General features: G+C 32.8%; 1 protein-coding gene across 50 annotated transcripts in view; it reads right to left on the bottom strand.

Annotated features, from left to right (window-relative positions):
- The window catches only part of LOC114341578 (extracellular matrix-binding protein ebh), a 369,628-nt gene that overhangs the window by 157,141 nt on the left and 196,440 nt on the right, over positions 1 to 16,047 (bottom strand). For all 50 annotated transcript variants that reach the window (XM_050657458.1, XM_050657487.1, XM_050657456.1 and 47 more), the window contains 2 exons: positions 4,594 to 4,762; positions 3,164 to 3,206 (listed from right to left, as the gene is read on the bottom strand). In XM_050657458.1, the coding sequence (XP_050513415.1) occupies positions 3,164 to 3,206; positions 4,594 to 4,762 (212 nt within the window). The remainder of the gene's footprint in view (positions 1 to 3,163; positions 3,207 to 4,593; positions 4,763 to 16,047) is intronic.

Raw genomic sequence — 16,047 nt, 5'->3', positions numbered from 1 at the left:
GAGAAAAAAAGCAAAACAAGCAAAAAAGCAAAAAAAAAGAAAAAAAACTAAGAAGATGTAAACCTCCGAGATGTTGAATCGGGTTTATGTCTTAGCGTATTAAAAGAAACAATTAAAAAAAGAAAAAAAACAAATAAAAAGAGAAAAGAAACAAAAAAAAAAGAGAAAAAAGGAAACAAAGCAAAAAAAAAAGAGAAAAAGAACTAAGAAGATGTAAACCTCCGAGATGTTGAATCGAGTTTATGTCTTAGCGTAGTAAAAAAAACAATTAATAAAAAAAAATAATAATAAAAAACAAATTAAAGATATAAAAAAATGCAAAAAGAATAAATATGTACAAAAAAATATTTACAACTAAAACAGTGTATTATTTAGATAATAATTGTAATATATTAGTTTGTTATGTATTTAGAGTTAGAGATACAGAAAAAATTCCTCTGATTGAAAAAACAAATTTGTTTGTTTTTAAAATAACAAATGTCTGGCTAATTGGTTCGGCCAAGGCCATCAAATTCACACAAAAAAAATTGTAATAGAATTAAGATACGGCTATTTTAACTATTTAGAATGGGAAATAAGCCACAATATTATTAAAAAATGATTTTTATTAACGTTTCGACGCCCAAATCGGGTGCCGTTGTCAAAATACAAAATACTATTAATATAAACAAAAATGTTGTTGCTTAGTAAAAAAATTCTTCTAATAATTTATTTAATTTGACTCATTTATATCGGCAATTCAGATACATATGATACATTTTAAAGTAGAAGACTTTAAAATGATATTGCCAATATTTATGAGTTGCGTTCCTGGGACGACTTTACTGAAAGATAGTTCATTCGATTACATGAAATCAACCCCAACTCAAGAATATCCGTCACAAAAAATCATAGCATGTGATCTGTCTTTAAAAAGACAACCACATGCAACGGTGACATTAAAATTCTCGCTTTAGAGATCTCATAGTAAATCACGAGGGAAAACCAGGAAAAACCTCGTGATACTATCCCGACATCGTAAGTATTTGGTCTTACATTTAATTTACTCTCAAAATTAATACCAAATTCTGACTTTACTATAATTTTGTTTAAATTATAAATAATATCAATAATACATGGGTATATAAGTAATACTAAAATATAAAATATGTACTAACTCGACTATTGACTTACTAATTGTGGCATTTTCTTTCTATTGACTTCCTCTTTCAGTATGGGTATCCACATCCTATTGCATTCCACCGAGGAATTTGCGACACAATTGGTTTCGTTTAGCATAATTAGAGCCGCTTCTTTGATTTTTCTCTTTTTACTATCTGTTTCTTTCAGGACTATACTTGAATCTCTCCACTGAACTCTATGTTCATTATCCCATGCGTGTTGACATATTTGAGATCTATCAAATTCTCTATTTTTAATATAAGATTGATGTTCACTTATTCTAACGTTTAATGGTCTTGATGTTTCACCTATATAAAACTGTTCGCATTCACAAGGTATTTTATAAATACAATTCTTTGTCCTTTCTTGTTCATTGTTAGGTTTAGTTTTAGATAGAATAGATCTCAATGTGTTGGTTGTTTTGAATGTTGTTGAAATGTTGAATTTATTTCCTATTGTTTTAAGTTTCTCGGATAGTCCTTTTATGTATGGTATTGATATTTTCCTCGTATTATTTCTTGTGAATGTTGTAGGATCTCGTTCTATGTTGTTCTGTTCCATTCGATCCAATCTTGACAATTCCTTATTTATAAACGATAAAGGATAATCATTTTTTAATAAAACAGATGTTAAGAATTGTTTTTCTTCTAAAAAGGAATTTTCGTTAGAACAAGTAATTTTGGCTCTATCATATAAGGATTTTATGATTCCCTTTTTAACGTTAATGTTGTGATTTGATTTGTAATTGAGATATCTGTTGGTATGTGTTGGTTTTCTATACACTTGAGTCTCATATCCAGTATCCTTCTTTAAGACTAAAACATCGAGGAAAGGCAGGGTGTTATTATATTCCTTTTTCATTGTAAATTTTATTGTCTCTTCTTGATCGTTTATAATATTCAGGAATGTATCCAACAATTCTGATCTATGAGGCCATATTGAAAACACATCATCTACATAGAATAAGTGAACATCAATCTTATATTAAAAATAGAGAATTTGATAGATCTCAAATATGTCAACACGCATGGGATAATGAACATAGAGTTCAGTGGAGAGATTCAAGTATAGTCCTGAAAGAAACAGATAGTAAAAAGAGAAATATCAAAGAAGCGGCTCTAATTATGCTAAACGAAACCAATTGTGTCGCAAATTCCTCGGTGGAATGCAGTAGGATGTGGATACCCATACTGAAAGAGGAAGTCAATAGAAAGAAAATGCCACAATTAGTAAGTCTATAGTCGAGTTAGTACATATTTTATATTTTAGTATTACTTATATACCCATGTATTATTGATATTATTTATAATTTAAACAAAATTATAGTAAAGTCAGAATTTGGTATTAATTTTGAGAGTAAATTAAATGTAAGACCAAATACTTACGATGTCGGGATAGTATCACGAGGTTTTTCCTGGTTTTCCCTCGTGATTTACTATGAGATCTCTAACGCGAGAATTTTAATGTCACCGTTGCATGTGGTTGTCTTTTTAAAGACAGATCACATGCTATGATTTTTTTGTGACGGATATTCTTGAGTTGGGGTTGATTTCATGTAATCGAATGAACTATCTTTCAGTAAAGTCGTCCCAGGAACGCAACTCATAAATATTGGCAATATCATTTTAAAGTCTTCTACTTTAAAATGTATCATATGTATCTGAATTGCCGATATAAATGAGTCAAATTAAAAAAATTATTAGAAGAATTTTTTTACTAAGCAACAACATTTTTGTTTATATTAATAGTATTTTGTATTTTGACAACGGCACCCGATTTGGGCGTCGAAACGTTAATAAAAATCATTTTTTAATAATATTGTGGCTTATTTCCCATTATAAATAGTTAAAATTGTAAAAAATGCCACAAGAAAATAGCTTCAGAACAACATTAAGATACGGCTATACCTACAACTGTGAGATAGAGCTAGTCGAAGCGGAAACAGTTGGCTCCCAACGTTAGTTGGAGTTATATTGTTACAATTCTTAAAAAAAATACTTACACAATCTTTTTCTTGCCCATATCTTTTCCAGTAGGCTTTGGATCTGTAAAAACAAACACTTTAAATCAAAATACTACTTAGTAAAATTTCAGAACGTTTTTGGTCTTATCAGACCATCATCAGTGAGCACATAGTAAGCAATTTAAAATTGAAACTATCCACTTTAAAATGTGTAATAAACTTTAGATTACATATTTTTGGGCCGGTTGTTCGAACGCTAATTAACATTGATCACTATCAAATACTTAATTACTGTCACAACTGTCAATGTCAACTTTGGTTGGGTTGCCGAAAACATAATTATTGATGACAATTATGAAATTAGTTAATCAATTATGTTAATAATTGTTATGTTAATTGACTAACTAATCTCATAATTATAATTAACTATGTTTTCAGCAACCCAACCAAATTTGACATTGACAGTTGTGACAGTAATTAAATATTTGATAGTGATCAATGTTGATTAGCGTTCGAACAACCGGCCCTAATCTATTAAAAATTAAGATTAAAGCGACATGGAGTTGATTTTAAAAGATTCCACTTAAAGGACATAGGCGCAAAATGTCGCCTGTAAAAATGTTCAATGTTTATTAAATGTATTCATTTTTTTCGAATTCTGAGAAAACTAATAAATATTTTTGAAAAATTTAAACGCAGAATGAAAGATTACATTATTACTGAGGGTCGAAAGTCCCTGCAAATTTCTAGAATGTTTAGTTAATTAAGTTACAGGGGGGAAATTTAGTGTGATTTTTAATTTCAAATATTTCACTCAAAAGAAACTTTTTATTTATTCTAAAGAACTTTCGGCCCTCGGTAATAACGAAATCTCGGTAATTCGAAAAAAAATTAATACATTTAAAACACATTGAAAATTCTGACAGGCGACATTTTTCGCCTTTTCCCTTTAGAGAACAAACTGAACTCTACTCAAAACAAGGACTACATCTGTGTCCTAGGAAAGATACCGAGCTACTATGCTAACAATGGGAGAATAACGCTGCACCAGCTAACTGGAACATGCCATGTATTACAAGCAAACCTGAGGGCTTCAACCAACCGAGACGAATTTGGACCACACTCAATAGAATAAGAACGAACTGTGGCAGATGTTCCGACTCACTTTTCAGATGGGGAAAAATACAATCACCAAATTGCGACTGCGGCGCCGAAAGGCAAACAGTAAAACACATGGTAGAAGAATGCCCGATTAGATCCTATAACGGCAACCCTTCGGATTTCCTGGTTGCTACAAAAGAGTCAATCGAATATATTTATAATCTAGATGTTTGTAGAATATTTTTGTATTTACTGTTGTTTGTAATTTATATATATGTATATATATGAACCTGTGATGTAGCCATACGCTAAATAAATAAAATAAACCGAGCTACTCTATCAAAACTCTATGTAGGTATATACTGTACCTTTCACTTTTATTTGAAGAGAAATAATGGCTTTTGCGTCTCCATGGCAATTTTTAGCGTATATGGTGTATGTACCGGTATAGTCGATTTTGGCATTGGGTATCTCCAGTCTATACTCTGGCGTGTCATCTACTTGATAGAAATGTGCAGCATCCCGGTAGTAATCAGGCTGAAAGAGAAAATAAATAATTATAAACAGGAAATAGATTTTGGAAATTCCTGAAATATAGTTCCATAAAAGTTTTTGAGTTTCCTTTTAGAATTTCAGTAAATAATGTATTTCCTTTTGGAATGCGATCCTCTTCACATGAGCCCCAAGTTCCTTGTCCTTTTAGAAGTACTGCCATGATTCATTCCACTTATCCAGGTAGTTTTCGGTCTGCCCCTTTTCCTTTTTTCCATGGATTGCCATTACATTATCAGCTTTGGGAGTTGATGTTCCTCCATTCTCTGTACATGGTCATACCAACAAACTTGTTTTTCTTGGATTTTACGTTGGCGTTAAAACAACCAGATAATTGAAAAAACGTAAAGTTTTTTGACAAATAACCACAGGCGGACGTTTGAATCTTTATTAATTAAATGCAAAACTACGCTTTTATATTTATTTAATTTATTCGTTAAAATCAACTTAAAACCAAACAAAATTAGTATGATTGAATATGTATTTTCAATACATTTCAGTCCAAAGCGGAGTCAGACAAGGTGTCTCGTTAAGCCCACTGCTCTTTAATATAATAATGGACGAAATAATAGAAGCAGTACGTAAAGGTCATGATTACAGAATGGTGAACAAAGAAATCCAAATATTATGTTATGCATACGACGCCGCATTAATCGCCGAAACAGAAGACGATCTCCAAAGATTAACACACATCTTCAATACAACAGCCAAGAAATACAATATGATAATATCAGCAGAAAAAACCAAATGTATGACATCTAAATACCCACTACGATGTAAAATTGAAATTGATGGGAAAATAATAAAACGGGAAGCAAGCTTTAGATATCTGCGGAATCAATTACGGAGATGTTGAAGAGGAAGTACGACAACAAAGCTTAAAAGCAAGTAAAGCGGCGGGATCTCTTAATGACACAATCTGGAAGAACAAACACCTAAGACAAGACACAAAAGCAAGAATCTAAGTATAAAGCAGCAATTAGACCTACATTGACATACACGGCGGAGACAAGACCTGGCATCTAAAACGAGACGAATACTAGAAACAACAGAGATGAAAATATTCCGACGAATATCAGGGAAAAGTCTGTTGGATAGGGAGAGAAGCGAAAACATACGAAGATCATGCAATGTAGAAGACATAAATGGATGGGTGACAAAACGGAAACAGGGGTGGAGCGAAGACATTAGTAGAATGTCAGAGGATAGGATAGTACGAATAGCACGAGATAAGTCACCAAATGGACGAAGAAGTATTGGCAGACCAAGAAACAGATGGTGCGACAACTTAAACAAATTAGGAGGCTAATATTGAAGAAGTAATAGGCTTTAAAGCCTACATACAAGAAGGAAGAAGAAGAAGAATACCTTTCAAAAAATACAAAGGAGGAGGAGACTTGACTAGCACTGTATATGTAACGCAACTTATTAAACAGAATAAAAAAATATTAAAAATATTAAAAACGAATTACAATAACTTTCCTTCTGAAGTGTACCATGAAAAACCGGTGGACTATTGTTCTTTTCATCATAAAATACTTTAGAGTTAAACTTAAAACTTAAACTCCATTTCCACGTCAATGTCTCATTTTTTCTGAAATGTCTGGCTTCGCTCTGAATCTGTTGTCGACAATGCTGAAATAGCATGTAATTGACTTCAATCTCTTTGGTCGTTGTTGTTTTTAGTTGAAACAATTTGGCGACTTTGTATTGATTGAATTTTTGGCAATAAAAATTCTTTTTAAACGTTAACATCTGAAGATAATACGAGTTTTTTGAAAGAGAAGTGTAATTTTAGATTTATTTATCGTCTCAGCAAGAAACGGGACATGCAATTATTGTTTTTAAAGAAATTTTAAAGCCAAATGTCTTTTCTTTATTTTTGGAACGGTTTTGGTCCCGTTTGTGGTCGATTAGTACTTAGAATTTTTATTACAGCAAGAAATTTGCTGGATCTTAAATTATTCTCTTCTGGCGTGTTTTACATCGAACATTCTGTTTATATTTTTTGAGAATAAACCATAACCTAATCTTATAAAAGCCTAATGCGACAGGTAATGCAGTCTGTCCGAGACATTTGTCGATATATTACAAATAGTATTAAATGATGATTAATAAACGCCGTTTTATTTTTTATATCCCAAATAATAATTTTATTAAAAATAAAATAAAAATTTTATTTTTAATTCAGCTGCAATGCGAAGGCAAAACAATCTTACTTTTCAATTAGAATACGGAGCGCAGTCCAGTCCCTTGAATCGCGATTTTCGGCTCTTATTGGAGCCTCATCGGAAAGAACGTAGGCTTGTTCTCCATATTATCATCTAATAATTTTATTATTTATATTTTAAACAAATTATACAGGGTGGTTCATCTTATCCGCCTCGGTGTTTGTACGGAAAACCACTTGATATTTTGAAAAATTTTCTTCACAGTAATATACAGGGCCATAAATACTACAATCTTAAAATAATGTCAATTATACAGGGTGCTCCAAAAAAGAGTGGTACCTATATCAAAGTTATATTTTTTCTTATGGAATGCCCTATATATGATGACATTATTGAATTGACCTTAAAAATTAAGCTATACTTTCATAAGGGTTCCCTATACCTAAATACAGGATGTTTTGATTTATTTCGATTTTTATAAAAATGTAGGGTTTTAGAAAAAAATAAATACATATCTACGAATCTAAGAATCAGTAACAAATTCTTTCTTGGATATTAATAATTGACTATTTGACTATTTAGCATACCTAAGCAGATGGTTATTGCAACAAAGTTTCTTACAAGGTGGCCAAAATATTAGATTGTTCTATTAACAAATTCAAGCTGTAATAACTTACTTATTTTAAATAGAACACCCTATATCTTACTAGTCTATCGCGTAGAAAATTTACTTAGTTTTCAATTTATATTAGGGTTTCCTATACCTATCTTATACAGGGTGATCAAAATATTAGATTGTTCTATTAACAAATTCAAGCTGTAATAACTTACTTATTTTAAATAGAACACCCTGTATCTTACTAGCCTATCGCGTAGAAAATTTATTTAGCTTTCATTTCTTATTAGGGTTTCCTATACCTATCTCCCTTCATTTGTTAAATATTTAAAGATTTCCTAATTTGCAAGCTTTAAAAATCTGGAATTAAGTAAATATGTCGTGGTTACATATTATTGTACAACACATCACCAACAACGGCAATTAAATATACTTAGATATGATACTGTCATTAATAAAATTTTCATTGTTATCATGTAATCACACAGAGTGTTGTATTATTTTAGTTGATTTTGGCCTACATGTGACATTGAATAATATGATTATATTAAACTGCATACCCTATATTAGATGCCGTATTCTGGAAGATATTTAAATTATATTTTATTCCTTATAAGTATTTTCCATATCTTAAACCAACGGTTATTAAGTAAATTTAAGAACACCACTTATTGTTTGAATCTTTGAATCGCAATTAGAAACAATTAAATACAATGGCTACTATGACGAAAACGAGCCTATTGTACAAAAATATGTAAAAATGGGTATTTTTACAGAATAACATGGGAATTTACATTTACAGAATAACATGTGTATTGAGAATGTTTACATGGAATTGAAGAGATTTTAAATATCTTCCATTATTAATAATAGAATATCGAGTATGTCATATAAAATAAGAACACTCTGTGTGATTAAATGATAAAAATATGAATTTTATTAACGAAAGTATCTTGACTAAGATATTTAAGTATATTTCCGGTATTGGTGATGTGTTGTACATAACCACGACATAGGTAGTACTTAATTCTAATTTTTAAAGCTTACAAATTAGGAAATCTTTAAATATTTAAAAAATGAAGGGAGATAGGTATAGGAAACCCTAATAAGAATTGAAAGCAAAGCAAATTTTCTACGCGATAGATTAGTAAGATACAGGAGGTTCCATTTAAAATAAGTAAGTTATTACAGCTTGAATTTGTTAATAGAACAATCTAATATTTTGATCACCCTTTAAAAGATAGGTATAGGAAACCCTAATATAAATTGAAAGATAAGTAAATTTTCTACGCGATAGACTAGTAAGATACAGGGTGTTATATTTAAAATAAGTAAGTTATTATAGCTTGAATTTATTAATATAACAATCTCATATTTTGACCACCCTGTAAGAAATTTTATTGCATTAAGCATTTGTTTAAGTATACTAAATAGTCTATTATTAAGATCCAAGAAAGAATTAGTTACTGATTGTTAGATTCGTAGATATTTATTTTTTTCTAAAACCCTACATTTTCATAAAAATTGAAATAAATCAAAACACCCTGTATTTAGGTATATGGAATCCTTATGAAAGTATAGCTTATTTTTTAAGGTCAATTCAGTAATGTGATCAGATATAGGGCATTCCATAAGAAAAAATATAACTTTGATATACCACTCTTTTTTAGAGCACCCTGTATATTTCACATTATTTTTAGATTGCAGTATTAAAGGCCCTGTATATTTCTGTGAAGAAATTTTTTTTAAATATCAAGTGGTTTTCCGTACAGAGACCGAGGCGAATAAGATGAACCACCCTGTATACCTAGGTGGTAGGTAGATTATATCAAATTAATATTTTTTTAAAAATGTAAAGACTGAAATAGTTTTGTACACACGTATGTCTACAGGTAAATAGGGAGAAATGTACTTTTGAAGTGTGTAAATTAAACTTTTGAAGTGTGTAGTGTGTGTAATATTGATTTAACATGTATAAAATATTTTAACGCATAAAAAAGACAACAATTTTTAGAAAATATATTATTTATAATTCCTTGACTAATTTATACACCCTGCGACACTTACATTAAGACACCATAACATTCTTGTCTTAAAATAAATCCCATAAGTCTCTTAGATCATTTACATTTTCAAATAAGTCTCCATCGAGTACATAATATAAATGTCCATACATAGTTATCTTAAAATCTATTCACCTAGTACCAACTAAGCACTTTAATTAAATGCAATTAAGATAGCCATAAAAGCATGCTAAATAAAAACATGAGCAGTTCATGTAAAGCCAAAGAAATCCTCATAAATTTTAAATAAATTACTGTGCTTGTAGTTTACAATTAAAATGAATGGCTTAATAGTTGAGCTATCCGCTTGAGAATCTGCAGGCAAAGTAAATTTTGTTCGATATTCTATGTTACAGGATTAAATTGAGTGATTAATTTAATTTGAAAGTTTTATTGGAATCATGTTTAAGTATTCGTTTTTGAAAGACACCAGGAAGTTGAAAAAAGTTTTTGTAGGTGTTGCGAGCCAGTGCAGGTTCACCTTATTCACCTCTGTCTTGATTCACACAAGTGTCACTTACACAAGTCTTCTGGCCACTGTCTATTGGTTGATGCTTCTTTTTCTATGTTGGGTAGCATGCAGTCATATTACCCACGTCTTTTATGAATGCAGTACCATTTGGTCAGAGACGGTGCTAACTGCATTTTTAGTCATTTTGTGTTTAGTGCACACAAATAATCAAAACAACATTCTTTATCGTTTAGGCAGACGCTGCTAAATGCACAACGAATATAATTTGATTGGCAGCATTGGTTATTCAATGATAAGTGCACATTTTTCTGTTTATGCGTGATCAGATTATCATAAGTATTGTTATCACACAATGATCAAAATACATTTTACATTTTTTATGGTCAAATAGTGATAAGTGGTACAAATCACTTGTGCATAAGTCACAAATTAGTATTTTTGTGGAATCAAGTTGTATTAATTCATTGTTAAATGCATTCAATAACATGAAACAAATATTTTGTGGTAGAGACCTCAGCCTAAATCTTAGAAAACGAGTAATAAATTATTGTTATGCATTTTCTATTCTTGTGTATGTTGTGGAGACATGGACTCTTATTAAACAATGTAATAATAGATTGGAACCATTTTAAATGTGGACATATCGAAGATTGCTGAGAATCTCCTGGGCAGACATAATAACCAATGAAAAGTACTAAGAAAAATAGAGCACAAAAGGGAGATACTGGATTCCACCAAAATAAAAAAACCGCAGTATCTGTATCATATGACACGTGGTGACAGTTATGAATTCTTTAAATTAATAATGCAGGAAAAGATTCAAGGAAGGCGCAGCATAGGTAGAAGAAAAATATCTTGGTGTGTATGCAGCTCAACTGAACTCTTTTGAGCTGTAGTGTCAAAAGTTAGAATAGCAGTGATGATTGCCAACCTTCATCGCAGATGAAGACATAGTGAAGACATAAAGATGACATACAGAAGAAGAGGAAGAAGAAATTCCACAAAAAAGTCAAATAATTCCAGAATAGGAAGATAATAAGTGATATTCTTTAACAATAATCATTTGGTCAAAACATGATAATTTGCAATTTTTTCAAATTTCTTTTTTATTTTCAAACTCTTGTTCCACTTTTTCGAGTCCGCAAAATAAATTGTAACATATCGCATAGATTCACATATCTATTTATTCTGAAAATTGCTAATTCCTAGGTAAAACCTTAAACACAAACTCCCATAAACGGTTTTTTGTCTCTCCTATAAAGTAGTAAAAATGGACATAACATCATCTGATCAAATGGTACAGAATGGTATTGTTAAGTCCTCATATAATGTTTGATTTGAAATATACCAGGTTGCCTTTGCAATGATTCTTAGAGTTTTTGGTTGATATGTCTGCAGAATTTTGGTGTTTGATGGATTCGTACATCCCCATTATTCAATCCCCTAGGTCGATATAGGATTTAGTATTATTTTATATACTGCCACTCTCAGGGGCGTGCGGTCCATGGAAGCAAGGGAAGCATTGCTTCCCTTGGTTTTCGTAGGTAATACCATACCAACTGAGTAACTGAGATTATTTAAAAAAAATTGAACAAACACATAAGTAGAAGCAGGATTTTAAGTTGCATACGAGAATATTTAATTATGTAATACAAGCAGTAAGTAATTAGAAAAGACAAACGTAGTTTACTCTATTTTTGTCATACAGTAAATAACAAAGCAATGAAATACTCTTAAGCAGCGTTACATGCTGCATGCTGCATTTCTAGCTTTCGTTTCGTACGCGGACCCATAGGCCATGATCGTATTTTTAAGTTGGTATTCGGAGTCATGTCGGCAGATAATCTGATTTCAAATTTGCTTCTCCCCAGCCTATGTAAAAATCACCGGGGTTACACGCAGAGTGGAGAGTTCAAATTTCGGGCATATCTATCGCTTATAAGCAATTTTGTCAGCTGCATACAAGGAGCTGTTTTCGTGAATTTAAATGGGATTTACCAGCATTTGACAATGACGGGCTTCGTCGACTGATTTTGAGGAATTATGAAGATTGATTTTATTTAATTATTTATATAAATAAATAAAATATATATGTATTGGAGAATGGCGAAAATGTGAAAAGTGAGATACAGAGACCATAAATAGCTCTAGAGGATTTTTGGGGTTTTTTAACTTTGCTTTTTTCAGAAATATTTACATTCTCGGATAATTTATTTAATGTATTGCAATGTAAGATAGGTAAACGAGATTGGGCCTAAAAGGAAATGCATACGCACTGATAATGTTGGAGATGTCCAATAATGCTACCGCCAACTATTATAGTCTATAATACTATCAGATTTTAGATCAAATATGTCAACGAATGGAAAATAGGTTTAATAATTTTGATGACCGAGACTTTCGTTCAGGTAGAAGAATTGAATTACATCCCTAACAACACAAAACATTCCAAGAATGTACTATCAAAGTTCTATTAATGTTTGAATGTACTGGACATTCAAGGAACATTCGGTGAATATCTGATTAAGTTATTCGTGGAATGTTACCACAAGACATTCTATGAACATACTACCAATGTCCTATATTTTAAGAGAGGCCGTTTACTATTCAATTTGCATTAATTTTCAAATTTGCTGCGCGTGTATATGTATTTAGGCAATCCAAACCACGTGACTTCTGGTCTGGTTCTGGGTGGCATGGCATACAGGTTACAGAGGTTATGTTTGTAATATTTCATTTCATCATTTCACTGTTTATCGTCATATTTTGGATTTATTTGGATTTCGTTTGCTGTATTTTGTGAACTTTATAAACTTTACCACACTGCAAAGTGATTATTTAAGGAAATTATTATTGGAGACACCAGATGTTTGGAGAAAGGTAGGGTAAACAATTTTTATCAATGTTCATTTTTCTCTGATATTTATCAATATTGATGAATTTTGCAAGCAATAACATTATTTCTTTTATTGTTTTAGATATTTATTGAAGCTGAAAATAATTGGGGATTTAGATCCATATACAATTCAGTCAGAATTGGATTTTACCATAAAGTGCATTCCACCAAATTACTATTATAGATATTATAGATGAAAGCATACAAAAGCCTTCAGGCACATAAATATTTTACAGCAGGATTTGTTTTTAAAGTTGGAGTAAAGTTGGAAGTCACAAGCAACAACTTCGTAAGTACCTACAAGAATATTGAGGAAATCCAGCTCCTGATACTACTGGGCAAACTAAAAGATTGAAGAGGACAAAGCCTTTTGAACTAGTTTAAGTGATAGTGAAAAGCAGAGCATAATGCTTGTGTGCATGTGTATGTTAGAATAGTGCGGTTAGAAAAGCAGAGCATAGTGCTTGTGTGCCTGTTAGATTAGATAAGAGACGCTATGGGCAAGCTCTTCATTTTAAGGAACAGTAGTAATTTATATATATTTATATATATAAATTTATTTATTTATATATTTATATATCTCTATTTAAATTTATTTATATATTTATATATCTCTCGTTAATTTTGCATTCAAAAAAAATATGGTTCAAATATTTTCTTTGAATGCAAAATTAACGAGAGATATATAAATTGTAATACAATTGATTTATATATCTCTCGTTAATTTTGCATTCAAAGAAAATATTTGAACCATATTTTCTTTGAATGCAAAATTAACGAGAGATATATAAATCAATTGTATTACAATTTACGACAAACACAAGTTCATTTTCCAATTAGTATAGAATATCTACTAAGTTGTCATAAAATGGAAATATTTAAATTACTCATAAACTACTTGAAAGAAACAAATATAGTCATTTGAGTCAGATAGGTGGGAATATAACAAAACTAATAAATTGAGGTAAAAATAAAATAAAAATCTGTGGCTAACGGACCCGCATCCAAGCCATTTTTTCACACACACACACACACACACACACACACACACACACACACACACACACACACACACACACACACACACACACACACACACACACACACACACACACACACACACACACACACACACACACACACACACACACACACACACACACACACACACACACACACACACACACACACACACACACACACACACACACACACACACACACACACACACACACACACACACACACACACACACACACACACACACACACACACACACACACACACACACACACACACACACACACACACACACACACACACACACACACACACACACACACACACACACACACACACACACACACACACACACACACACACACACACACACACACACACACACACACACACACACACACACACACACACACACACACACACACACACACACACACACACACACACACACACACACACACACACACACACACACACACACACACACACACACACACACACACACACACACACACACACACACACACACACACACACACACACACACACACACACACACACACACACACACACACACACACACACACACACACACACACACACACACACACACACACACACACACACACACACACACACACACACACACACACACACACACACACACACACACACACACACACACACACACACACACACACACACACACACACACACACACACACACACACACACACACACACACACACACACACACACACACACACACACACACACACACACACACACACACACACACACACACACACACACACACACACACACACACACACACACACACACACACACACACACACACACACACACACACACACACACACACACACACACACACACACACACACACACACACACACACACACACACACACACACACACACACACACACACACACACACACACACACACACACACACACACACACACACACACACACACACACACACACACACACACACACACACACACACACACACACACACACACACACACACACACACACACACACACACACACACACACACACACACACACACACACACACACACACACACACACACACACACACACACACACACACACACACACACACACACACACACACACACACACACACACACACACACACACACACACACACACACACACACACACACACACACACACACACACACACACACACACACACACACACACACACACACACACACACACACACACACACACACACACACACACACACACACACACACACACACACACACACACACACACACACACACACACACACACACACACACACACACACACACACACACACACACACACACACACACACACACACACACACACACACACACACACACACACACACACACACACACACACACACACACACACACACACACACACACACACACACACACACACACACACACACACACACACACACACACACACACACACACACACACACACACACACACACACACACACACACACACACACACACACACACACACACACACACACACACACACACACACACACACACACACACACACACACACATTAGTAATTTAGGTTAAATTAACATTGCTCATTGGTCAGAGTTATGACCAGATTGTAATTCTAATGAACAATTCAATACCATGAAATCGTCATCGTAGTGATGATTATGGAAAAAAATATATGACAAGATTTTGTGCAATAAAAATGTTTATATTTATCAAGGATGTATTATTTGGTATGGCTACATATACAGTCGGAAAAATGAAAGAATACCCATGAATGAACAAATAAAACACGCTGTATTTTCCTGTCACCGTGTCACAAAGAAAATTGTCCAGTGCAAGTAACAATAATTATTATATGTACTTGTGCTGACCAGTTTTTTGTGTGACACGGTGACAGGAAAATACAGCGTGTTTTATATGTTCGTTCATGGGTATTCTTTAATTTTTCCTACTGT

This window comes from Diabrotica virgifera, chromosome 8 (assembly GCF_917563875.1).
Source record: "Diabrotica virgifera virgifera chromosome 8, PGI_DIABVI_V3a".
NCBI classification, from domain to species: Eukaryota; Metazoa; Arthropoda; class Insecta; order Coleoptera; family Chrysomelidae; genus Diabrotica; species Diabrotica virgifera.
Note: the sequence above shows the minus strand (reverse complement) of the source record. Positions and strands in the feature narration are given on the sequence as shown.